General features: G+C 43.7%; 1 protein-coding gene across 2 annotated transcripts in view; it reads left to right on the top strand.

Moving 5' to 3' along the window:
* The first annotated feature begins 78 nt into the window (after window positions 1-78).
* plch2a (phospholipase C, eta 2a) overlaps window positions 79-24,851 on the top strand; it is a 160,226-nt gene continuing 135,453 nt past the window's right edge. The window contains exons 1-3 of one of the 2 annotated variants that reach the window (XM_080764057.1): window positions 79-163; window positions 662-800; window positions 11,128-11,780. In XM_080764057.1, the coding sequence (XP_080620183.1) occupies window positions 11,627-11,780 (154 nt within the window). In that variant the 5' untranslated portion in view covers window positions 79-163; window positions 662-800; window positions 11,128-11,626. Of the gene's footprint in view, window positions 164-661; window positions 801-8,675; window positions 8,824-11,127; window positions 11,781-24,851 lie in introns of those variants that run through there. The other variant, XM_080764058.1, reaches the window with a different exon arrangement.

Raw genomic sequence — 24,851 nt, 5'->3', positions numbered from 1 at the left:
ACGTCTGACTTCCAGTCCAGATAGGCGGCAGGCCAGACACGACAGTGAGTCAACTTCATGTATGTACAGGTATACTGTAGCTCAACTCGATAAAGGAACTGTTTATCCAGCTCTCATGCCTTCACAAAGTTCACATCCAGGTGTGATGAAAACATTTTTTTGGGTAGGCTATGTTTTACTTTGACACAATATATTAAATTGACTGCAGTTCATGCTGGGTTCAATCAGGGATTAATTTCATGTCCTATTATTGCATGCAATTTGTGTCTCTTAGATTCAGAGTGATTCTGGGCACCTTTCCATCTCTGTAAAGTGGGTTAAGTGCATTCATTCATAGCCTCAGCTGTGGTCTGCCTGAAAAGTTGCAGAACCAGTTTCTTTGTCCCCACAAAGCTGATCTCTGAGGCTAGGTGTGCTGCTGCTAACGGCTTGGATGAACATCTATTCTCTTCTTTAGTGCAATGACATCCTATATCCACCCTTTTCAGTGTGCCTTTCTCGTTCTCAGCACTAAGTAAGCAACCCTTGGCCTGTGAGGAAAAAAAATCTTAGGGGCCGGCTGACTGACACACAAGGAAGTGAACTTTGTTTGCAGTTTGAAAGAAGGAGGGGTTTTTCTTCGGCACTCTTTGACTTGGAGGCTACTTGTGACTTATTGCAGATGGAAGGTAGATGGAACCGGAGGCTTGGTGCTCACTGCTCGGTGGTGGTGATGCCTTCAAGAGCGGACTGAACTGTTAAATGACCACAGACAGAAGGGAGAATCTGAGGATGGGAGCTGGGGTGTGTCAGAGTAAGAGGTAAGTAAAGACAACTCTTGCTCTATCTGTACACTATCAATTACAGACAGAGTCAATGTAACTCAGGGAGTGTGAAAACCACAATTTGACATCAATTGACAGTTTATATCACCACTACTGCACACAGCATTAAAGTGGGGATGTGACTAGGAAAACATGTTTGTCCCAATAAGTGCTGTTGACTGCACAGCGTGGGGGTGTGTGGCTGGTGCATGTTTGTAGTGGGACATCCTTAGTTTAAAGCACTCCACAGGCAGTCACACACACACACACACACACACACACACACACACACACACACACACACACACACACACACACACACACACACACACACACACACACACACGGAAGGAAGCGTAGGAGCTGTAGGACACCTGCTAAAGTGATAGCAGCGAGTTGTTTTCCATAATGACCTTCTGTTTAGGATGTGACTCACAGCATGAAGCAGAAGGACACTGTCTGGGACTCGATCTAAAAACTCAACTCCCCCCCCAGCCCCCAGGCACATTAAAGAGACGGTGTGTTTACAAAACGCCAGACCCCCTCAAGGAACTCTGAGACCCCACTTCAGAGACCCACTGCTCTAACTCTGTTGCAAATAGGAGAGGAAGTCACTGCAGAGATATATGGCATTGGCTGTGCTAAATCCTACTGTTGCCTGCTGTAAGGTACAAAGTTCCACCGTTTTAAGAGAGAGCATGGTCTTACAGCCGCATGACTTTTTTATGACGCCACCACCAATGCAAAACAAACATCAGCGTGGGGCTGATAGAACTGTGCACACAGCTTGACTGACTGTATACGTGCCGGTTAGAAGCCAAGTGTGGTCATTTCTGCCTATAGTTAAAAGCTGGGTTTCTAATATGATAACGAGAAGGTACAGTAGTAGTGTGTGTCCTCAATAGCAGATCAGCATTGCATCAGCTGTGTTCTGTATTTTTAAAATAGGGCTTATGTAGGTATATGGTTACGAATGAAGTACAAAGGTTATGGATGGATTAAAAAAATCTACAGGTCTAGTCTATGGGATGTCCATTATAGACAGTTATCTGTATGCCGGTAGTTCCTGCAAGTGCATGCCGCTACACCACAAAAATGATCAAGCAGTATCGTGCAAAGAAATCTTCTTTTTTCAGTGTAGGCTACTAGGCACTGGTGTCTCACACTGAAAAGAGCAAATGTCTACTTCACGATACTGCTTAATAATAATAAAGGTCTATGCTGTCGAAATTATCCCTAGAGCCATGAAACACTTGCAGCATGTGATTACCAGTTGTACAGTCTCACTTTCTACTGCAGTGAGGTTTTTTTCCCCACTCCTGTAAATACAATTTTCATCCGGCACCCCTGAATGACATTGTTACTTTTATAGAACCGTACGTTTATGTCATATTACGGTCCGTAAATATGTAAATCTTTCCCCCTATGATGGGGGCACACAGTAGTCCGACATACGTGGCCGGTTAAGACTCAGCCGTGGATTCCACGTGTGGTTAGGGTTGGGGGTAGGGTTAGTAATATCGGATTATTGGAACATCTGACTAACACCCCCCTAAGGTACAGTATGTCTGTGTTTCGGGGAAAACCGGAGAGAGTAGTAGTTTCCATTACAACAGATTGACTCAACTCTGTGAAAGGAACTGAGTTGAATGTGTGTACCGTTAGACTCTCATAATTTGGGTGTATTTTTTTTAAAGTTTTTGTAGTTTGTTGTCACAATGATTACGTTTTTAAGTAATTAAGTACTTGGAAGGACAATCACTTTGTGATTTTAACTAGACAAAATGTCATAGTTGTCGTTGAATGATTTGAAAGATATGTGTACTGTACTGTATGTGTGCATGTGTGTCCACGTGAGTTGGCAGAGGTGCGACCCCTCATCCATGGCGTAATAAGCCAGTCATGAATAGGGAGAATAACAATTACTAAAGTCATTGAGGTGCATAATTACATATTACAATATGTTCTTCTCATATGAGAATGAAATGAATGGCATGCTTGAACATGCCAAAACATAACCGTACATTTGAGCTGTCGAAAACCTAAGCACTTTTCTTTTCTATTTTAACTCGGGTCATGAGCTGAATTTCAACCGGTAACATGCTACGGCTATGCAGTAAGCACACTCACTGCTGGAGCCACCTGGTGACCCCATTTGGTCAGGTATTTGGCCGCCAACCCCTATCTGAAAATATGTTGTTTCCAGGGACCCCCTAGAAGCAAAGATTTGAGTTTAAAACGTTAGCTCAGAAAGAATATATATTCCAAATTTGCGCCACATTATCATTGACCTATGCGAAACTAAAAAGAAATGCCAACTCAGTGTGTTTATAACTTTGGAATATGCTTCCTGAGTCCTGACCTTTCCAATGTTGCAGTTCATGTTCTCTTTTTCTCCAAACAATTACTGTATATACTGTATATATTTAATGTGCATCGCTTGTAAGAGTGTGACCTTTTCAGATGGGCTATGTTGGCCATTCCAACTGCTAGATTCTTTCACCATATTGAAAGATGCATGCAATCTGACTTGTAAATTAGCACCAAGAAAACTTCCCCTGTGACTGTCAAATTGTGTGGGTGTGGGTGTGACTGTGTGTGTGTGTGACTGTGTGTGTGTGTGTGTGTGTGTGTGTGTGTGTGTGTGTGTGTGTGTGTGTGTGTGTGTGTGTGTGTGCGACTGTGCGTCGAGGGGGGGTGGGTAATTATTGTGATATGTTTTGCCATGGCTGAGATTGCAGTTGATCTCTAAGGTCTTGTCAAGTAATGGGATTAGTGAACTAGCAACAAACATGGTACGACATGCCCGATAGCGCTATTCTGTCTTATCTCTAAGTCAATTTGTATGCGACAAATAAAAGCTCTGCATAAAGGACACATTAAAGATGAATAAAGTAATGGTTCGATAAAAAACGAATCAGCTGACTAATGTTCCTGGCATGGTTCTACAGGAGGCCGTACAAAACGACAATGCCTCAAGTCCTTGATACATCAATTTGTACACACTAAACTTTAGAGTGTCAATTTAACTGTAATTATTAGACAACCATTAGAGTGCAAAGACTTAAATTAAGACTCAGGAGTTTATTGTGTTGTCCACATTAAACGCATGGCCCCCAAAGCCCCAACTATCTGGCAGGCAGTCAATTCATCCTTAGCTAAGCCGGCCTTGCACAACAGTGGCTCAGCGCCCAGTAGTCTACCCCACCCTTCCAGGTACAGACCTACCTACTGGCCCTCCTCTCCAGTTCCACTTCCCACTCTCCCTCCCTCCCCATACAGTCTCCTCAGACCTACCCTGGGTTTTTCACTCACATGTCCTAGTGTTTTCACTGACGACATGCTTGGCAGGAAACACCCATGGTTGGATGAAGCTCTTTCAAATGAACTTGTGCGCATTGTCTACAGAACCACGGTGAGGGTTTTTGTGATGTGATGTGAAGCTGTGGGGAGGTGATGAGAGTTAGGTGATGGATTCAAACGAGTCAAAAGGTTTAATGTGATGATCCTCTAAACTTCTAAAGAATAATAGTACGGGGTAAGTTTGGGTAAGTCTCTCTCTCTCTCTCTCTCTTTCTCTCGCTCTCATCTGTGTCCTATTCTGTCTATCCTCTCTCCCCCTGGGTACTCCAGATTGTCTCTGCTTATTGAAGAGCTAATGTCTTATCTCCTTTCTCATGTCATTAGAACAACAGGAGGATAGCTTTACTCATTCTCAGTTACCTCATGTTGCCTCATCCTTCACGTTTTGGTACAACTTCTGTGGGTGTGTGCTGGGTGCGCCATAAACACACGTTTATGGCACGTGTTTGGATGCGTGTGTGTGTGTCCGTGTATGAGACTGTGGCTGTATGATACCACTATGGCAAAGATGCCTTTCAAACTCCAAACTGCTGCCGGGCCAACTGTATCTCTTGGCCATTGCAGCATTGAATGGGAGCCTGGTTTGATGGGGAAACCTCGCTCCAATTCCTTTTGTGGAGTAGGTATAGGCTTTCAGCCTCTTTGAGAGCGCTGTCAGGGGGGATTTTCGGGCAGTGAAACCCAGCACCATACCTGGGAAAGGACTAGTGAGATTAAAAACAAGCTAACCCCACTGTGAAAGTGGGCCAGACTGCTGTTCAGCTTCTATTCTTGTGAGGACCCGGCCAAGCTGTGTTGGAGAGGTTCATGGGTTAGGCTGAGTATGTTAAAGGTTTCATGACATTAATTTTAATTTATTTTTTATTTTTCGTTTCTTTTAGGTTTTATGACCTGCAATTACAACCAAACAACCTGAACTTTGAACATTCAGTGGATTTTCTGTGGTCTGGGATTTTCTCTGTGTCTGTGAAGCCTTTTGAGCTGCAATGAAAACTGGCAAACCGGTGACATCTGCTGGCAAATCCCATTGTCATATATGGGATTTGCTGGCTCTTACATCACACTCCACAGGAAAATCTGAGCACTTGTTTGAGCCAGAAAACCACAGAAAATCTACTGAATGTTAAAAGTTCAGGTTTTGGGTGCAATTGAGCTCAGAAAACCTAACAAAAAATAAGAAAAAAAAATGTCACAATCCCTTTAAGGAAGCATAGTACTCGCACAAAAGTTTGTGTTCACGTGTCCTTGTTTGAGCACATTGCATCCAGAGAATATAATTTTTTCAATCACTGTTTTAAGAGTTACTCAGTTACAGTAGGCTATACTGTAGTCTTGATGCAGTTGTGAGGTAAATACCTTCCATTTCTCTCCAAAAATTCTATAAAATGAGTAAACTACTACTATAATATAGACCCTGTGTGTTTAGATTAGAGAAGTGCTTTCTCCTTGTGTATACACACGTTTCTCCTCCCTGTTATTGTTGTCCAATATAATAGCTAGTATCATGTAGCGTTAACTGCTAGCATGTGTGGCTAGCTCCATATTATCTGCTCTAGTGCCGCTGGCTAATGGTGGCCCTCGAAAAGCTGTAAATCAAATCCAAAGCCATGTATTTAGTCGGGGATAACAGCCTCCAGGCATATACCGCCTGAGTAGATGCCAGGAAACTGTGATTCAGTGCTTGTTTTGTGTTCAGTCAATGGTTGATAAGGACGTAACCGACTATAGTGCATGTGTCACTGAGCTTTAAGTGGCTGTTGTCAAATGGCAAAATTGGCAAGCTATAGATAAACTGGTTATTCATAGACATTATGGGTTTAGAATAAGGTGTGAGACCATGAGGGATTAAAAAAAATGACATCTCCCCATATCCGTTGCTTAATTATACAGTAAGTAAAGCCTTGCCGAGCCATGAGACCCATAGGCTATATCTCCTGTTTCTGTAGCGTGAGGCAGCTTGATGTACAAGTACACCCCCTAGACATGATGTACGTATGTACACCCCATGGACATGATTATTATGCCGCAGGGAGGCATTGGGTCCCATTTCTCAGAGTCTTTGGTATGACCCGGCCGGGGATCAAACCCCGACCTCCCAGGCTCAGGGTGGAGACACTAACTGTGTCTCATCATGCCATCACATTTGGTTCAATAGATCAAATGATGGCAACACCATATTCTACATCTAATAATACATTATGCAAAACAAGACATCCCAACAATAACGAATAATATAACAGGAACTACAGAATATACTATGTCCAAAAAGGAGTAGGAAGAAGGAATATATATTTAGGGCTCCAACTTGCGCCACCAAGGTTATCCCTAAACGTATTTGCCATTTTTTACTATTTTGAAAAACATTTGAAAATAGTTCAATAAGCCGATCTACATCGAGACATTGTGAGCTTGTTGTAGATCTTCAATTTGAACTATTTTAAAAGGTTTTTTTAAATAGTAAAAAATAGCAAATTAGTTTAGGGATAAGGGTGGCGCAAGATATAGCCCTAGTCTCTAGTTCAGTGATGTCAAACATATACATGCCGATCTAGAAGCTCACAATGTGTCATGTCTTGATGTGTTAATTGTAGCTTGTAGATTGCTATTTTTTTGTTTTTAATCAGTTGAATCTGCCTTAATTTCACTGGTTCTTCAGGATGCAGTGTACTCATAAGTTAGTGAAAAGCCTGTGTGTGCTGTATGAGGCCCATTGTGTGTGCTGTGTCAGGGGAACCGTCATGTTGTAGGTGGAGATGGCAGGAAGAAAGGACCAATTGTCTTGGTGTTCTTTGAGCGTTGGCCTGTAACATCTGGGCAACCAGATCTGTGCACATAATAACTTAAACAAACATGTACATAAGAACAAGCACATGACAGTACTATCACCTAAGAGAACAAAAAAGACTTGCTATATGTCTTTCTTAAACACACACACACACACACACACACACACACACACACACACACACACACACACACACACACACACACACAGTATCACTATGCTGTACATGTGAGGATGTCAAAACCAAATGCAATTTCCTACCTTGGTGTCCCTGATTCTACTACGGTATTCCTGTGGGGAATCCCACAAACTATAGTAGTTCCAGAACTCACACAGGGTTGGCTCCCCTGGCAGGTGCGTGCACAATGGGTTATGTTTTTGTTCACCTCCTAGTCACAACAACACACACCATCACAAACCACCATCTAAAATACGGCACCTTTCCCCCCAAAAAGCTCCAACAATGATGAGCCCTTCTCTGACCTCCCCGTTGAGCATCCATAACCCAGCTGTCAACCAGTTTGTTTCTCTGTAACAGCGTGCTGTGCTGTGCTGTGTTCAGCATAAAGAAGGACAGCAGCTTGGCAAACTTCTGTGACCCTGTATACACCCTTGACAGATGTGATTCATTTCATTCACACTTCTGTGACCCTGTATACACGCTTGACAGATGTGATTCATTTAATTCACGTTGAAATGAATGAACGCAAACCTTGCCCATCCGGTCTCATTCACAGTTTAGTCGAGGAACCCGTCGCATGACGTGAAACAGGCGTAAAGAACATGATCGTGCTTGAGCTCACCAAGTGGGACAATTTAGCCTACACTTTGACTGCCTTCAGGTATCTTTTCGTTATTTCAACATAATTACACCTCATCGGCCCTTTCAACATCTAGCATTTTATGTTGGCAAAACCACCCGGTGTACCATACAGATCGCAGCTTGTAGCATTGATAATGAAGCAAAACCCATAAATGAAAATCAGACTTGTACAGGTGTCCGTTTAGAGACAAATGGGTGTAGTGTGTATTCATCCGAAAAGTGCAGCTGTTCATTATTTTGTTACTCAACCATCAGAAAGTTTGTTCTCAAAGACCTTGATAGCTACAATATAACTTAATCATGAGATTTATTTTTATGGCTGCCTTATTCATTGTCAAAGGTGTCCAATTTCTTATGCAGCCTAACAGATGTTTTTCCAGCATTGTTTTTTTTCTTTTAGTGATTTTTTGGAATACCTTATGTTGGAGCCTGCATTGTGCCTTTATTGCACCCTGACTAGGTTTTACTGTAATCAATTGTTGTGAGAGCTTGTCATACAGTATGGATGATAAACAGTTTTCTGAGGCAGTACAGTACAATATATCTGGGGCTCGTTCAGGCTGACAGCCAGAGGAACACTGAGTCATATTCTAGTTATTGGAAAGAGTTGAGGTGAGGCTTTATTTTGTCTCTCAATGAGCTTTTTCCAACTATCCTGCAGGAGTGTGTGTGTATGAATGTGGCCTCACGTGCGTGTCTGGGCCTGCTGCTGAGGCAATCTCTCTGACTACCCCCGTTTCAGAAACGGATCTCAACACGTCCAACAACCCAGCCCACCATCCAGCCAAGGTTTACCTCCCATCACCCCCACCCACACAGCCACCCACCCCTCCTAACATGCTCATTGTTCACTCCTTGTAGAAGGGCAGCACATCTCAAAGTAACAACTAACAACCTTTTGTTAAGGTTGATTTCTCAGGGCGTTCAGAAAAGTATCTGGAGGAGTAGGAGGAGAGAGGGAAAGAGAGGTAGGGAATATGCCTGCGATACATACAATCTGGTTCTGGATATATGATGCACGCAACCATAAAGGTCCTCAACTCTAAAAGGTGAGTTGGGGTCGCTGCCTAGTTGAGATCCGTACACAGCTAAAGTCTCTACATGTTGCAACGATTAGATTGCACTGAGGTATGTGGCAAGGTATGTAAGCAATTGCTATTTATGTGAAAGAGGTTGATATTGAGGGATATGATGATTTATGGCACTTTCATATTTCTGTCTAAAATATAGTGTGAGTAGCTCCACAGCAAAAATAAAGACAGGCAGAAGATACAGTATATATAGCATGTTTTTATTCTTGATACAGGTAGATCTTGATGGAAAGTAATCTGTATTTGCTGTATTTTGGAACTGTAATAGTTTCGTTTACATTGGCATTTTTTTAAACATTGGAATACAGTCATAATAATTACATTTATCATTGGGTATGAACGTTGCTCAAGGGCCCCATGACCCCTGTTTGAAAACCACTGCTTTAAAGGTCACAACACACACACACACACACACACACACACACACACACACACACACACACACACACACACACACACACACACACACACACACACACACACACACATTCCTTCTTTCTGACGTTATCTTCCTGAACACAGGCTACTGTAGAGAGCAGGAGTTTCTGTAGTTTTCTGAAGCACACGGACAACTGTGAGATTATGGTGGCATCATTTTAAAGTAACTGTTACTTTTGAGTCTCACTTTAGATGTGGTCACTTATCGGACCAGATCTGATTAAAGGCCCAATTGTAAATCAACGTCATTCTATGTTTATGTGGAACCAGAACTCTGCTCACTAGTGATGTTGCGAGCTGTGCATCTCAGTAGCGTGAGCTGTGACCGATAGAGAGGGCTAGCATTGTCAGCTAGCCTAGGGGGGAAATTCTATGCTATTTTAAATTAATACTTAAAAAATGTCCACAGGACTTATGAATTGAGCCTTTGAGATTTTTTTCCTTCTGGTTGCTCACCATGTAGTTAAGTGGTGTGTCAAACACAAAATTGCAGCAAACAGCCAAATTGTGGCTGGATATCTTGGATGTCCTAAAGCCATATACTGGAGCTCGCTCGTCCTAAACACATCTCTTAAAATTAATATCTTATTTTATTTTGTGCTCTCCTTTGTGCAGTTAGGTGTAATTTATTCAGATGGTTTGATATAATCTTAGTGCCTTTTTTATTTTTGACAGAAATGCTTTTCTTTTATCTGCATTAATATCTTTCATCTATTAATGAATAATTAATTTCACTGATAATGTGGGCAGAGTTATATTGCCTACTTTCTTATCTGTTTTTGTTTTCATAAATGTGTTCTCTCTTACCAAAGATTACATATTTGTCAGTGCAGTTTACATTTTTTCTGTTCTGTTTCATATACCTAGGCTATTTGTGACACACACACACACACACAACACACACACACACACACACACACACACACACACACACACACACACACACACACACACACACACACACAAATAAATATGCACACACATTATACATGCAGCTGTGTATAATGTATGCATGTACTGTGTGTGCATATTTATTTGTGGTTTAGTGCTGGGGTTGTGCACAAGCATGTGTCTCCTTTCATAATGTGCCTCATATTTAGGTCTTCATGAGACTATGAAACCTGGTTCCACTAATATAACCCAACCCCTGTAAATGTTGTCTTACAAGATAACAATGTTGTATTAAAAATAGATCAATAGATTTCATTATTGGGAAAATAGGAACATTTATAAACATTTCCCCAAAATAAGGACACGAGGTTTAATGTGGTTAAATAAATATGAATGACTCCATCTGTCTACAGCCCCTGTGGACTCCTCACATGATATTTCTTCAATCTAGAAAGGGTTGACAGGCAGGCCAGAATGTGAATTTAAATTAGGTTATGGTGTGGCACATGATTTCAGTTTGTTTGGCAAGTGTTAACGTGGATTGAAACAAGCTCCGTGGGTTCATCATGCTAAAAAAGACATGATCTGGGCATTAAAAATACAACACTCTTTGATATGTAGGTCGGAGTGTCGTGAGACAGTAGCGACTTTGACTGAATATAGAAGTTATTTATGCACTCTTATCAAACCGCTTTCATCTGAAGATCCACTATAACATGCATGTTGTGTATTGTATAATTAGTTCCCACAGGATGGTGAACTGACTGACTGACCATGTGAGGCTTTTTTTTATCATTACATATGACCACATCGTTTTACTGTGTGACCTTGAAGGAAAATCCTCAACTTCCTTTCCCTTATCCCCCCCCCTCTCTCTCTGTCTATGTCTCTCTGTCTGTCCCCCTGTGCGTCTGTCTTTCTACCTATCTCCAGGTGACGGGTTGAGATTGTGCTGCAGCTGTGGTGACTCCTCTTCACTGTTGGCTCCCTGCCTGCAGCCTTGTGTTTATCTTTTCCCTTGGAACGGGACCCAGAGCCACTTATTGGTCCACTGCCCTCGTGCACGAGGTGATGACGGCACCAGACAGACGTCATTCATCCTAATCTGTTAGGCAGCAGTCAACAACGAGAGGGGGTCCCATGAGCCCTCCGTGCAAAAACACCACTTTTCAACATTAAATCCAGGAACCTTTCCCACTATCAATTTGACATATTTGGATATCTGTGTCCGGTGCCGTTCAACTCAGGAGAGCGAGCATCTCTAGGGAATTATTGCTGTTTCAAAATGCTTTGGATTTTTTTCCCAGTTTTTCTTCTCCGCTTGTGGGAGGTCTGCAGCTAAAACTCAACAAAAGTCCCCAAAAAGACTTCTACTTAAACCTTCACACCTATAGGCACGCCCATCTATCGCACACACATACCGTATCTGGATATGGAATCAGTGGCGAGTAGGATTGCCATGGCGACCGACTCTCCTAACCCGTCGCTGAGGTCAAGGGTCACCGTGACGACGGACGGCGACAGCTTTGTGAGCACGGACAGCCTCCCGTGCTGCCACTTCCTGTCGTCCAACGTCATCAATGTCGGTAAGTTTCCCCCCTACTTCTTCTTGCCAACTGCGGTGTGTGTGTGTGTGTGTGTGTGTGTGTGTGTGTGTGTGTGTGTGTGTGTGTGTGTGTGTGTGTGTGTGTGTGTGTGTGTGTGTGTGTGTGTGTGTGTGTGTGTGTGTGTGTGTGTGTGTGTGTGTGTGTGTGTGTGTGTGTGTGTGTGTGTGTGTGTGTGTGTGTGTGTGTGTGATTTTGGTTTATCATGTGTGCACTCTGTACATAATTGTTTACATACACTGTATTACGTGTATGTTCATGTGTATTACATGTGTGCACAAACGCCTGTTTGTGTTTAATTCTGGACATAAAAACTATTATTTCGTGGGAGGTTGGAATATTTGAACTAGTCCATAACTCATATATTTATATCATGGACGGGGTGTCTTGTGTTTATCAGCAAGGAGACGATTCAGGCATTGGAAGATAAATGTATGTTCTGTGTCTGGCAAGTAATTAAGCATCAGTCTGGTGATAAGGCTGGTGAACAGGTGTTCATGTTTTATATTTTATTAAACATGCTTGTTTGAGTTGTTAGATTAGATGTGTGTAAGAGTGAGAAGAGTGAGAATGACACTTGAAAAAGACAGCAAGGTGGAAACGTGGTATTGCTGCTGTGGATAAAATTTGAGCATTCCAAAGTGAGTTGCGAGCCCCCCTCTTGTTTTTCATGATTCTGTTTTTGCGGTCTGGCTCAGCATAGAGAGTAAAGACTGTTAGAAAGAGTGCGATAGAGATATAGAGAGATACAGTATGGACTATGGAGGGACAAAGAGGGGGAGAGAGAGAGATAAATTGTCTGCTCCATCCTACACATTCAGCGTAATTTCTAATTTATTATTCATTTGATTATACGATAGTGCTGTGTGTAAAAAAAAAGAAAATAGCAGCTCTATAAGCTCACAACTCATGGCATCCGTTAATTAGATCTGCCATTTTCCTGGACACGCGGCACCATTGTACAACAAAGTATAAATCAAACTTTATTTGCCAATAAACACGCCTCTACAAATCTTGTACTCTTGTTACAATATCTTGTTTCTCGTCTGGAGTGGCTTGTAGCACCTGGCGTGGCTTTCTATTCCCACCATTGTGTTGCTTCGCTGAAAGCCAAAAACATATCGTTATTCCAGACAACGAGTGTGAAAGAAGTCTGTGATGAACTGTCACTTCGTCATGTCACAGGCTGATGTGAGAAAGCATGGGCACGGATAAACAAGGTAGTGAACAATTCCCAGCGTGCATTCCCACACACCCAGGTCGATGTTATTCTGTTTATCATCTGTCTGTCCACACTCTGCTGTGCATTTGATCCGAGCGCCGCCTCTGCAAGCGACCTCCGATGACTCCCCCACAGCATGCTCTTCTGGGCTTTGGTTTCAGTCAGCGGGGGGTTGTTGTTGGCCGTCAAATCATTATTCATTGGTCTCGTTGTTGTCATGCTGGTTCCGTCTGAGTCAGAAGACCTGTTGCAGATGGAAGTGTACTACTGTACCACCACTATATCTACTGGCTGAGTAATTTGCAATATATACAGTAGTAGTATATACTGTAATAGCTACTAAAATGGCTAAGGTAGCTTCTACAACGTCCATTTTACCTAGACTGGTATAACTTTTCAACTGAGGCATAGAAGTAATAATGGCCAATTGATTTCAGGGCTGTGGTTTTCAGGTCCAGACGTTTCTGAGGCTCCTCAAAAGTAAAAAATAAATCTGTTGAATTTCAGATTCTTCGTTACATTCTTTCCACTGTCAGATAAGAGTCATCTAAGTAATGAGACTGCTGTCATGGAAGATAAACTCATAGATATCTGAGAGCCTTCACTATACAATATTTTTGTAGAGAATATAATCATACAGTGTGTACTCGAAAAGGTCACAGAAACTTGAGCAAAACTGAATGATAAAAAATAGTGTTTCTGCTCTAGTAGATCATTAGATATTAGATCAGTGAAGACAGGAAACGGAGGGCAGAGTGAGGCAATGGCATCATGATTAACTGAGGAGGTACACCGTCGTATAGAAGCCGATTGAACTACCAGATAAATAATATGAATAGATAGTCTGAATTGAGAGACCTATGAAAGACTGATGAAAGCGCTATAATGCCCAGTGTAGTGCACCCTTAGGAAAGGTCACGCTGTTCCTGACAATGTGTCACCTCTCTGAGATTCACAATCTGATTTAAAAAGCCCCGAAAAAATGAGATGGAGATCCAACTGTGATCTAACCCCGTTTGACTGAGTATACAATAGACGGGTCTATTCCGAGCTGTCGTTGCGATAATGATTTCTGGAGCTGTCCTTCTGCGTCACAATAATTGCCTTAACCCTCGTCTGTTCTGTGCATTCAAGGTTCACTCTCCCTTCAAGGACGATGTAAACCAAGGACCTTGTCTGAAGCATTCGCGTCTTCACATCTGTGTGCAACGTCTTCTCAGCTTGCCATGGGAGGGTTCTATAGGTCTTTTCTCCAAAACAAATATTTCACAAAACAACCGTGCCACTCAGCACAGCAATCCAATTGTGCTTTCTAATATTTAATAACATTCAACCTGCCATCCCTATTTTGGCCATGTGATAGGCACAAATTAAATTAATTAAAAATAAATTAAGGGTTAAAAAAAAGGGTGCTTAAGTAAAAGTAAAATTTTCTTCCTACAAAAAGGGGAATAGGGCATTGTGTAATAACACCCTTCACTATATTTACTGTCACTTTTGGTTGAAAGTGACTGCTACTAATTGTTCGTTAGCGGAGCGCCGATACACGGAGCTTCCACCAGTGTAAAATACATGCTGCGAGATAATCAGATCAGCTGGCGGACGGGAACAAAGAGGCGACGCATCTCACATCGATTCCTCGCATGAAGGCTGCCGCTTTGAACACCCAGAGATAAAGTATGGCAGGGGAGCTCCAGAAACATGTCTCAGTACATTTTGATGCCAATGCTTTTGTATTTTATTTACTACTTTACTACTTGTAACAGAGTAGTTTTATGTTGCTGTATTGATTACTTTTACTTAAGTGAAACATTTTGAGTACTTTTTACACCACCGGTCAGTGGAGCTCTACCAACATTTCTCTACCAGTATTTGTTTTATTCAGGACCCCAGGAAGACTAGAGGCTCAGTCATGTCTCTAACGGGGATCCTGCAATAAACATAAACATAAAGCTTTACAATTTGGAGGCAAATCAGTCACCAGGAATGATTGGATTGTGAACGTAAGCCATATTCCTGCTGCAGCCCAATGGGCACGTTTTGTAGAGGTGTGCATTTGGCACTGCCCTCACAATTCAATTTGATTACGATTCACAGATTCGATTTGATTCTATGCGATGCATTGCAATCACACTTTTCTATATTACTGCACAACATGGTACATTTTTCATTCGTCAATACAAGCAGTCAGAATGGCATATACTACTGAACAACATATTTTAGAATTATATATTATATTATATACAGTATTATAATTACATTATAACTATATATAATTATATTTATTAGGCTTCGATTATTGATTATGTCACATTGCTGCATTGCTGCACGGATCGCAAAATGCATCGCTGAATAGATTTTTGTTTTACTTCACTACACGTTTGGTCTTCTTCCCAGCACTGACTAGACCAGCCCTGGGCATGGTGCCCTGGGCATGGTGCCCTGGGCATGGTGTAATGGGCATGGTGTAATGGGCATGGTGTAATGGGCATGGTGTAATGGGCATGGTGCCCTGGGCATGGTGTAATGGGCATGGTGCCCTGGGCATGGTGTAATGGGCATGGTGTAATGGGCATGGTGTAATGGGCATGGTGCCCTGGGCATGGTGTAATGGGCATGGTGTAATGGGCATGGTGCCCTGGGCATGGTGTAATGGGCATGGTGCCCTGGGCATGGTGTAATGGGCATGGTGTAATGGGCATGGTGCCCTGGGCATGGTGTAATGGGCATGGTGCCCTGGGCATGGTGTAATGGGCATGGTGCCCTGGGCATGGTGTAATGGGCATGGTGTAATGGGCATGGTGCCCTGTAGATGGTGTAATGGCCAGCCCTGGGCATGGTGCCCTGGGCATGGTGTAATGGGCATGGTGTAATGGGCATGGTGCCCTGGGCATGGTGTAATGGGCATGGTGTAATGGGCATGGTGCCCTGGGCATGGTGTAATGGGCATGGTGTAATGGGCATGGTGCCCTGTAGATGGTGTAATGGCCAGCCCTGGGCATGGTGCCCTGGGCATGGTGTAATGGGCATGGTGTAATGGGCATGGTGCCCTGTAGATGTGTGTAATGGCCAGCCCTGGGCATGGTGTAATGGGCATGGTGCCCTGGGCATGGTGTAATGACCAGCCCTGGGCATGGTGTAATGGGCATGGTGTAATGGGCATGGTGCCCTGGGCATGGTGCCCTGAGCATGGTGTAATGGGCATGGTGTAATGGGCATGGTGCCCTGGGCATTGTGTAATGACCAGCCCTGGGCATGGTGCCCTGAGCATGGTGTAATGGGCATGGTGTAATGGGCATGGTGCCCTGGGCATGGTGTAATGACCAGCCCTGGGCATGGTGCCCTGAGCATGGTGTAATGGGCATGGTGTAATGGGCATGGTGCCCTGGGCATGGTGTAATGGGCATGGTGCCCTGGGCATGGTGTAATGGGCATGGTGCCCTGGGCATGGTGTAATGGGCATGGTGTAATGGGCATGGTGCCCTGGGCATGGTGTAATGGGCATGGTGCTCTGGGCATGGTGTAATGGCACATTCAAGAGACTCTTGCACAAACTACAACGGCACCTGTGAAAGTGAGCTATTAGGCAGATAGGCGCACAAATCATTGTTATGACGCCGTGCCAGGCTAATTGGCCACACTACTGTGCTGTGCTGTGGGCTGCCATTTATTTGTCTTAGTTTCCAACATGTCCTAATGATCACATTCCAAAAGCTATTACCTTGTTTTTGTGGACCGCATCCTGGGTGTAAACCCCAGGCTTTCAGTGTACTCCATGATTTTGCACAGGTGGGTATTATGGGTAATTTCTCAGATGACTGGGAGGCGGATCGCAGCATTGCTGGTGGCAGTGATTTGATTGTCCCGGTCTGCAATTTAAAGTCATATGCCACGGCGGTGCTTTAGGGGGGTTGTGGAAAGTCGGACAGTGTTTTAGATTTGTTACCATCATTTCTACTCAAACCGGTGGTTTGGTTTTAGAGCATTGCAGTCAGATCTGAACCCTGGTCAGTCAATTATTGTTCAGGCTGTGTTTTTTATGCCAGCCCCAAAAATATGATTTGTTTCATCATGAACATGTGTTTGAAAATTCAGACAAAGAAGCATACAGAGGCACGCACACACGCACCTGACGCATGCACACGCACACACGCCCGCACACACACACACACACACACACACACACACACACACACACACACACACACACACACACACACACACACACACACACACACACACACACACACACACACACACACAGCTTAGATGTGTGTCTCTACTCCAAATGGTATCTGTCCTGTGTTTCATATTGCAGTGCTGCTATGACAACGTAATTTCCCTCTCAGGATCAATAAAGGTCTATCTATCCATCTACATTAGAGTTTGACAGACAGAAAAATGGCACTGCCTACGTTTTAGGCCAGGTTGCCAGACAAGACGTATTGCTCCTGTTGATATAAAACCCCACAGTGATTTTTACATTAACATCACACATGAAACATTTTCATTTAAATGAGTTGTATTGGTTAAATGATCTCTGCAACCCATTCAAATCATTCTTCTCTTTTTTCATATTAGAAAGCAAGGATGTCAATAAATGACGGCTGTAGCTTATAGCCTTAGTGGATAGAGAGGCCCTGTGGTTATCTGCAGGTCGCCGGTTCACCTCCCGGGCCCACTCAGCCGGACCCTATGCTCCCCTCTGAGCCAGCGCCTCTGAGCAGCCATCAGCTGGGTGAGGCTTGGGTTTGTGCCAAGCTCACCTAACTACAGGCCTAACTACAGCGTGTTCTTGACAGTTAAACCACCAGCATGTCAGTATTTATTATTTTAAGATTAGAAGTTCCATGAGAAAAATAAAGGGAAGCTCCACACACTCAGATCTGTGCACAATCAATGTATTTATTTAGCAAGCTTTCGGTCTACTGACCTTCTTCAGGCAAGATTGGAAGTTATCCTAAAAATGACAAAAATGTTTAATGGCAAACATTCCAATTGTTATGTGTTGTGTGCTTGTAGCTCAGCTACGTTCGCTATGATGAAGTATTGGGCTTGGTTGTTAAATCGAGGACTGTACATCCTAAATAGGCCATCCTTTTGTGCAGGATGAGGCAAAAACTTCTCTGACAGGGTTTATCATCTCCTTGCAAGGCAGATGACCATGGCAGTCCTGTGTAAATGAGCTTCCTAATCAATGGGAAGTGCCCTCGGCTCGCCATACATCAAATAGTATAACAACCCTCTCTGGGGTCTGCTGTTGGCATAAGAACTGGTCCTCTCTGTCTGGCTGGGCTGCCATAGAAGATGTATGAGTCAGCGGGGGACTGTAGATTAACCTGGCCACCGTATGAGAGGGGACAGATGACAAGTGACAATAGTAATAATGGTAAATCAAATATAACTAGAAACTAAAAAACTGTAGCAAACTTGTGGGGTGCCTTAGGAGCTAGATATAAATTAATGGAATTGCAGTCATCTCAGCAGCACTGTCTGCAGTAAGGATGGAAACAAAAGACACAGGCAAGGGTAGAGAACGAATAAGGAGAAGTAGTAAAACTACAGCTGTGCGTGTGTGTGTGTGTGTGTGTGTGTGTGTGTGTGTGTGTGTGTGTCATGATTGACTGATTGCAAAACAATTATGTTGTTGTTGTTGTTGTACAGAGGGAACTACATTTTTAGAACATTTCGCCCAAAGACCAGTCATCTGGCTAGCAGTATTCCAGACACATTTCCCAGCCACAGTGACCACTGATCAGCTTTTGGATGCTGTTTCTCATCCCACCTTTCAGAGTTATTTGGCAACAACACCTAGGGGCCGCCCCACCAACAACAGCCACCTCGGAATTCGGCGGCGTGTTCAAACATGGCGCTGTCTGGCGTTCCAGGCGGATGTAGGGGATGAATTGTGTGGGAACGATGGGGAAAAGCAGAGCGGGAGGGAGGGCACGAGAGCCAGCGCAGCGCAGACAGATGTTTGAAGTGGGCTGGAAAACAACTCTATGTGTCGTGTTTACCCAGAGCGCCGCGGACCCTCAAATTTAGCAGCACCTGCAGACTGCTGCAGCCCGCTGAGGCAATTAGAAGCCATCTGTTAAAACGTCCCCAGACTCATTCTGTTGGACCGCGTAGTACAGCAGCAAACGTGGAGAGGGGGGGATGGGCGAGGTGACTTCTGGGAAAGTGAGCTTTGGATACTGTGTTTATGTCTATGTGTGTTCATGTTCCATCCGGACCGGTGTGACGGATTGGAAAGATGGAGAAACTGAGAGTGAGATAGAAAGGAAGGGTGAGATAGAAAGGAAGAGTGCAGAGATGAACTGGAGTCAGAAATGGAGAGCCAGCTTGGACTTTAATGTGAAATAGGTATTGAAAAAGGGGTACTTTGTTCTGCTACCACGATAACTGCAATTCTCTGCATACTCTTTTGTATAAATAAGGGTTTTGGGGTTACTGTACATACTTGAAAGTTGTCCTCTGCATTGAATCCATCTTAACCAATTTTGGACTGAGGCTGATTCTAAAAACTGTCTTCTAAATCCTGACAGTTTTCTGAAAAACCCTATGTTTCTATGTCAGTCGTTCTCAAACATTTTCATGTCAAGGACCCCCAAAAATGTATATGAAAATATGTTGTTCCAGGGACCCCCCCAGAAGCAAAGATTTGAGTTAAAAACGTCCGCTCTGAAAGAATATATTCAAAGATTTGCGATTAGATCTACAAGCTCGTAGATCTGCTATTTTTCAATAGCTAAAGTATAACATAATACTTAAAACACCAAAAGGGGTTCCCGCCCAGAATGGGTTAAATGAGTCAGGCACACGTCGACACATTGGCTGGCACAGAAAATGCATTCAATCCTCTTAAAAGTCTTAAAAAAATAAAGGAAAAAGAATCTATGAAATACATATTTAAAGTTTAGATTAAAGTCTCCCGAGGAGACTTGTCCGAAGCCTGTCCTGGACTCGGGGTCTCCGGAAAACGACAACATACAAACAACATGTTACTGGCCACTATATATGTATACAAATACATGTGACCAGAAGGGGGCAGTGTAGCTCTCTCCCCAGTGCCCCCCCTCCCCCCGCCCCTCAACCAAAGCAGTGAAGATAAGAAGTGTGACCCTAGTTGCTCCTAGAGTCCACATCCCTGGCTTATACAGTCTGATGATGTAATGGTGCCATCAATACACCTTGGAGAATAAAGTAATTAAGCGTGCCAGCTCTCTGCTTTTGAATATGACGTTAGATATTGTTTTTCTAGGATCTTGGACACTTTAACTTAGTGATATGGCTTTTCTCTCCTTCTTAGTCAAACTTAAGGGACCCTGGGTTAATGAGCTGGCTAGCTGTTTGTTTACTGTGTTGTATGTCGGGAAGAGAATTGCTGCTGGAGACGGGGAGAGAATTGCTTTAGAGACGTTTTCAATATTGAGATGCATTATGCAATTGTGTTCCTTTGTGTGTGTGTGTGTGTGTGTGTGTGTGTGTGTGTGTTTGTATGTTATGACATTTTGTTTGTACTATTAGAATAATGGCTTAGATAATTAAGGCAAAGTGTGCGTGTGCGCGCGTGTGTGTGTGAGAGTGTGTGCGGGAAAGTGACAGATGGCTAAAGCTCATAATTGTATGCCAACTGCTCAAATAATTTGTGTCTTTCTGCTATCTCTCTGTCTGATTTGTGAAAACGTGGACAGACATCAAAGAATCCCAGAGTGTGTTTGTTCATGTGTGCCAACATGGGGCATGTTTGTGTGTGAGCAGAGCACTCATCTGCTCTCGCCTGTCATCAGAAAAGCGTGTATCAAAATGACGGAGCGGTTGTGCAAAGACCAGCCCGACAGCACTGTTTGATGCAATTTATAATAAGTATTTTAAATATCACCTTCCAGCTCATCTGTATACTATAATGTGTCGTGTGTCCAGTTATCTTTCACATAAGAGATACATAAAAAACAGTGAAAATCTACAAGCTCACAATTCATGGTTAATCTCTCTCTCTCTCTCTCTCTCTCTCTCATTATCTATCTGAGGCAATTAGAGGCTATGGCACCTCTGGCTAGCACCAGCAGAAGTGCCATAATTTACCAACTGCTGCATGCTAGCCCATTTTGGGCGGGAACCCCTTATGTTATGCTTTAGCTATTGAAAAATAGCAGATCTACAAGCTCATAGCGCGCTACGGCTTGTATGTCAGTCGAAGAACGACTGACATAAAAACATGGCTTTTTCAGAAAACTGTCAGGATGTAGAAGACATTTTTAGAATCTGATCTCAGGTCAGAATGGGCTAGGCCTTAATGGTACAGCATGCCTGTAATGGCTAACATCATTCTGTTAACAGACGGGGTGGGAGGATATTCCCACCGAAGCAAGAGATAGATGATAACAACAAAAAACCAAACAATATAATTCAGTTAAACGGAATGTTGAACGGTGGGAGAGGTGGGGCAGGGTATATGGAAGATTCTGAAGGAGGGGGTGTGTGTGTGTGTGTAAGGATTAGGTTCACATCACGTGTGTGTGTCGTTATTGTAGCTGGGAGGGAAGTTGTGTGAGTGTTTCTGCATGTATGTGTGTATCTGTAAATTCTGTATGCTGGCATTATGCAGCATTGTCTCCCCGAAACCCACACCGGTTCACACAAGCTCTCATAAGGAGGAAGACGACCATGCTGGTGTTTCCAGATGTTCGCTACGTGATCGGAAATGCACCAGTGCCAAGACCGGCATGCCATGACTAGATTCTACAAAATTCGACAAGTTTCTGAAAAACGTGTCAGTAGTGCTCAAACCTTTTCCATGTCAAGGACGGTAAGGACCCCTAGACTTATCTGTATTTGGCCGCAGACCCCCATCTGAAAATATTTCAGGGACCCCCCCCCCCCCCCCAGAAGAAAATACTTTAGTTATAAACGTTCGCTGTGAAAGAGTATATATATATTCAATGACTTGCACACATTTTCATGATTTTTCAAAAATAGCAGATCTAAAAGCACAGAGTGCCGCCCTATGAGCTTGTAGTTCTGCTATTTTTCAACAGCTAAAGTTTACAATTTTGGTTAAAGTGGTTAAAAGCCAAGATGACACAGATGCATTCCAGGTCTCGATTTAAGCCAAAGGCAGGTTACTTTAATGGCACTCTAGTCTAATGGACTATGCTGATGGCTCAGACCTAACTGTGATGTGTCTTGTGTTGCATAACATCCCATCTCTGTTTCTGGTGCATCCCGCTATGGGCTAGTCGAATGGTCATAGGACGCGTACCACATGGATGCAATGCTCTGATCACAGACTCCCTGTTTTCATTCCTGGCTACCCGGACCATTAACTGAAACTGAATGTCTTCTCCCTACTGTGTCTACACATTTCCTGTATCTCTCCACTATTGCTACCTATAAAGTGTGTGTGTGTGTGTGTGTGTGTGTGTGTGTGTGTGTGTGTGTGTGTGTGTGTGTGCGTGTGTGTGTGTGTGTGTGTGTGTGTGTGTGTGCGCACGCGCAGTACAGTATTCCTGTATGGATATTTGCATTTTTATGCATACCGTATACACACACACACACACACACACACACACACACACACACACACACACACACACACACACACACACACACACGCACCACTCAAAAAGAAACCTTAATGGACCATAGACAAGTCAGCACCAGGGCCATGAATCCTAATTGCAGATGAAGGAGCACCTTTTGAAAGCAGGCGAGGAACACAAGGAACGTGTGAACATGACAGCGGGTTAGGGGGGTGCGATGGGAAGAATGTGGCACAGTGCCACAGAGGGAGGGAGAGAGAGAGAGAGAGAGAGAGAGAGAGTGGAGTTGGCAGGGATAGGAGGAAAAAGAAAATCTACAAAGTGAGGAGGATGAGGCAGCCATAAAGCTAAAGCAAGAGAGGCCAGACGAAGAGGAGAGGAGCGAGGGAGTGCAGGGGGTGTGCACACAGCCAGCCTGCTGTCTGCAGTGTTCTCCTCCGGGCTCACAGGGGGGAACGAGCAGTGTCTGCAACCGGAGCACACCGCGAAATCCATTTGTCCTCAGTTGCACCACGACGGGCTTTATGTGCCCTCTGTAAAATAAATGGGCCCGAAACACTGTGAAATCCTCAGTGTTCATTTAACTCAAGAGTGTATTCAAACCTTACGGGTCAATTTTGTTCCATTCGTAACACTCGGAGAGTCACAGACCTGCATGTGTCAATTTCAGAGTGAAGTTTACTGCGCATTCCATGCATTAATAGCTCCCTCGTGCGCGTGTGTGCGTACGTGCTCGGCTGCTCGCATATGCGTGCTGTTTCTGTTCTTTCCAATTATTCATGCAAGATGCTGAAAATCCCTGCACAGAGTTTCTTGCTCGTTTCACTTTTCCAAGGGGCCCCTGGGGACAAAATAGGAGCTTAAGTGTTCTCCCGTCTATCTGTCCCCCCATACCTCCATCCTTCCATCTGCCATTAGGGAGCAAAAGAGCACGCAACACAAACTGAAACTCAGAATAGCGCAGGACGACACCATCAATCACAGTGCCTTTCATCAGATTTGTTGAATGAAAAACAACGGGAAATGAAAGGAAACCAATGAAGCCAGAGACTTCAGCTGAGTCTTTGATGCCACCACGATTTGGGGAAGCTTCGCAGTTCGCAGTAACTCCCGGACACGATGGATCCCCTCGGGGCCCTACACTACCCCCCCCCCCCCCCCCCCCCCCCCCCCTTTCCCCCCTAAAGGCAGCGACAGCGAAAAGAAAGACTAGAGACAAGAAGAAATTGGGAAAGTAGTAGGGTGGGAGGGGGAAGGATGCGGGAGCGAAAGGGAGGGAAGAGGGTTAGGCGAGAATTTATACGTGAACGGAAGTGAGGTGTGGTCCTGTTCCTGAAATTATGTTAAAAAGCGTCTATTTCAGAACCGTTCTCCGAAAATGCCACTATTTATTACTGGTAATGTGCAGCCATTATGGTGGTGAACCTGTCTGATGAAAGGACAGAGTATACACACACACACACACACACACACACACACACACACACACACACACCTTCACATGGATGCGTGGTTCTTAGTGATAACATTCATCAGGTCCCGTCTGCTCTTGTTGATAAGCTCCATGGTGTGTGTGTGTGTGTGTGTGTGTGTGTGTGTGTGTGTGTGTGGGGGGGGGGTCCAGTCTGAATTCATTTGTCTCATTGAATTACATTTAGTTATTCAGAGTGACGAGTCCGACGCTATACGTTTCCAGCTCAGCTCATCCATTACAATTAGTAGATACAGACATGAGAGAAATGAGAAATCTGAGAGTTGAGACCTCCCATCGTAAAAAAAGAGAAACTCTACATTTGCATTTGAATTAAAAGTTCCACCCTCATCTAGCAGTGCAAAAACAAAAGGAAGCATATCTCAGGCAAAAAAATTGTAATTAGTTGCCGATGCAAATCAACTGAGGTGACTCTCACAGCCAAAGAATGAGACCGAGAGAGAGTATAATTGCGCTCGGGGTTGAATAAAGAAATTCAGTGAAATGAAAGATGCGATGCTAAGAAAGAAATTAGATTGCAGACTCAAAAAAGTGTCCATGTTGTGTGTGCACATGTGCCAAGGCTCGAAATTGTTTTCCACTTCGCTTAACAAATCAATAAATACGTTAATGCCTTAATCTGGTTGCTTGATCACAGCGTTCATAAAGGAAACTGAAAAGGTGCGTTCAGTAGACCGTGAATCTCTGCCCGTTGGCATGCCCTATTGATAATGGCGACTTTGCGTATACAGTGACATTTCTACAGCCATGACAGACTTGGCATGAGATTAGTTGTACAATCTTGCGACTGTTGC

The sequence above is a fragment of the Protomyctophum bolini genome (assembly GCF_963924005.1).
Source record: "Protomyctophum bolini genome assembly, chromosome: 5".
Lineage (NCBI taxonomy): Eukaryota > Metazoa > Chordata > Actinopteri > Myctophiformes > Myctophidae > Protomyctophum > Protomyctophum bolini.
The sequence above is the reverse complement of the archived record's forward strand: the minus strand, read 5'-3'. Positions and strand labels throughout refer to the sequence as shown.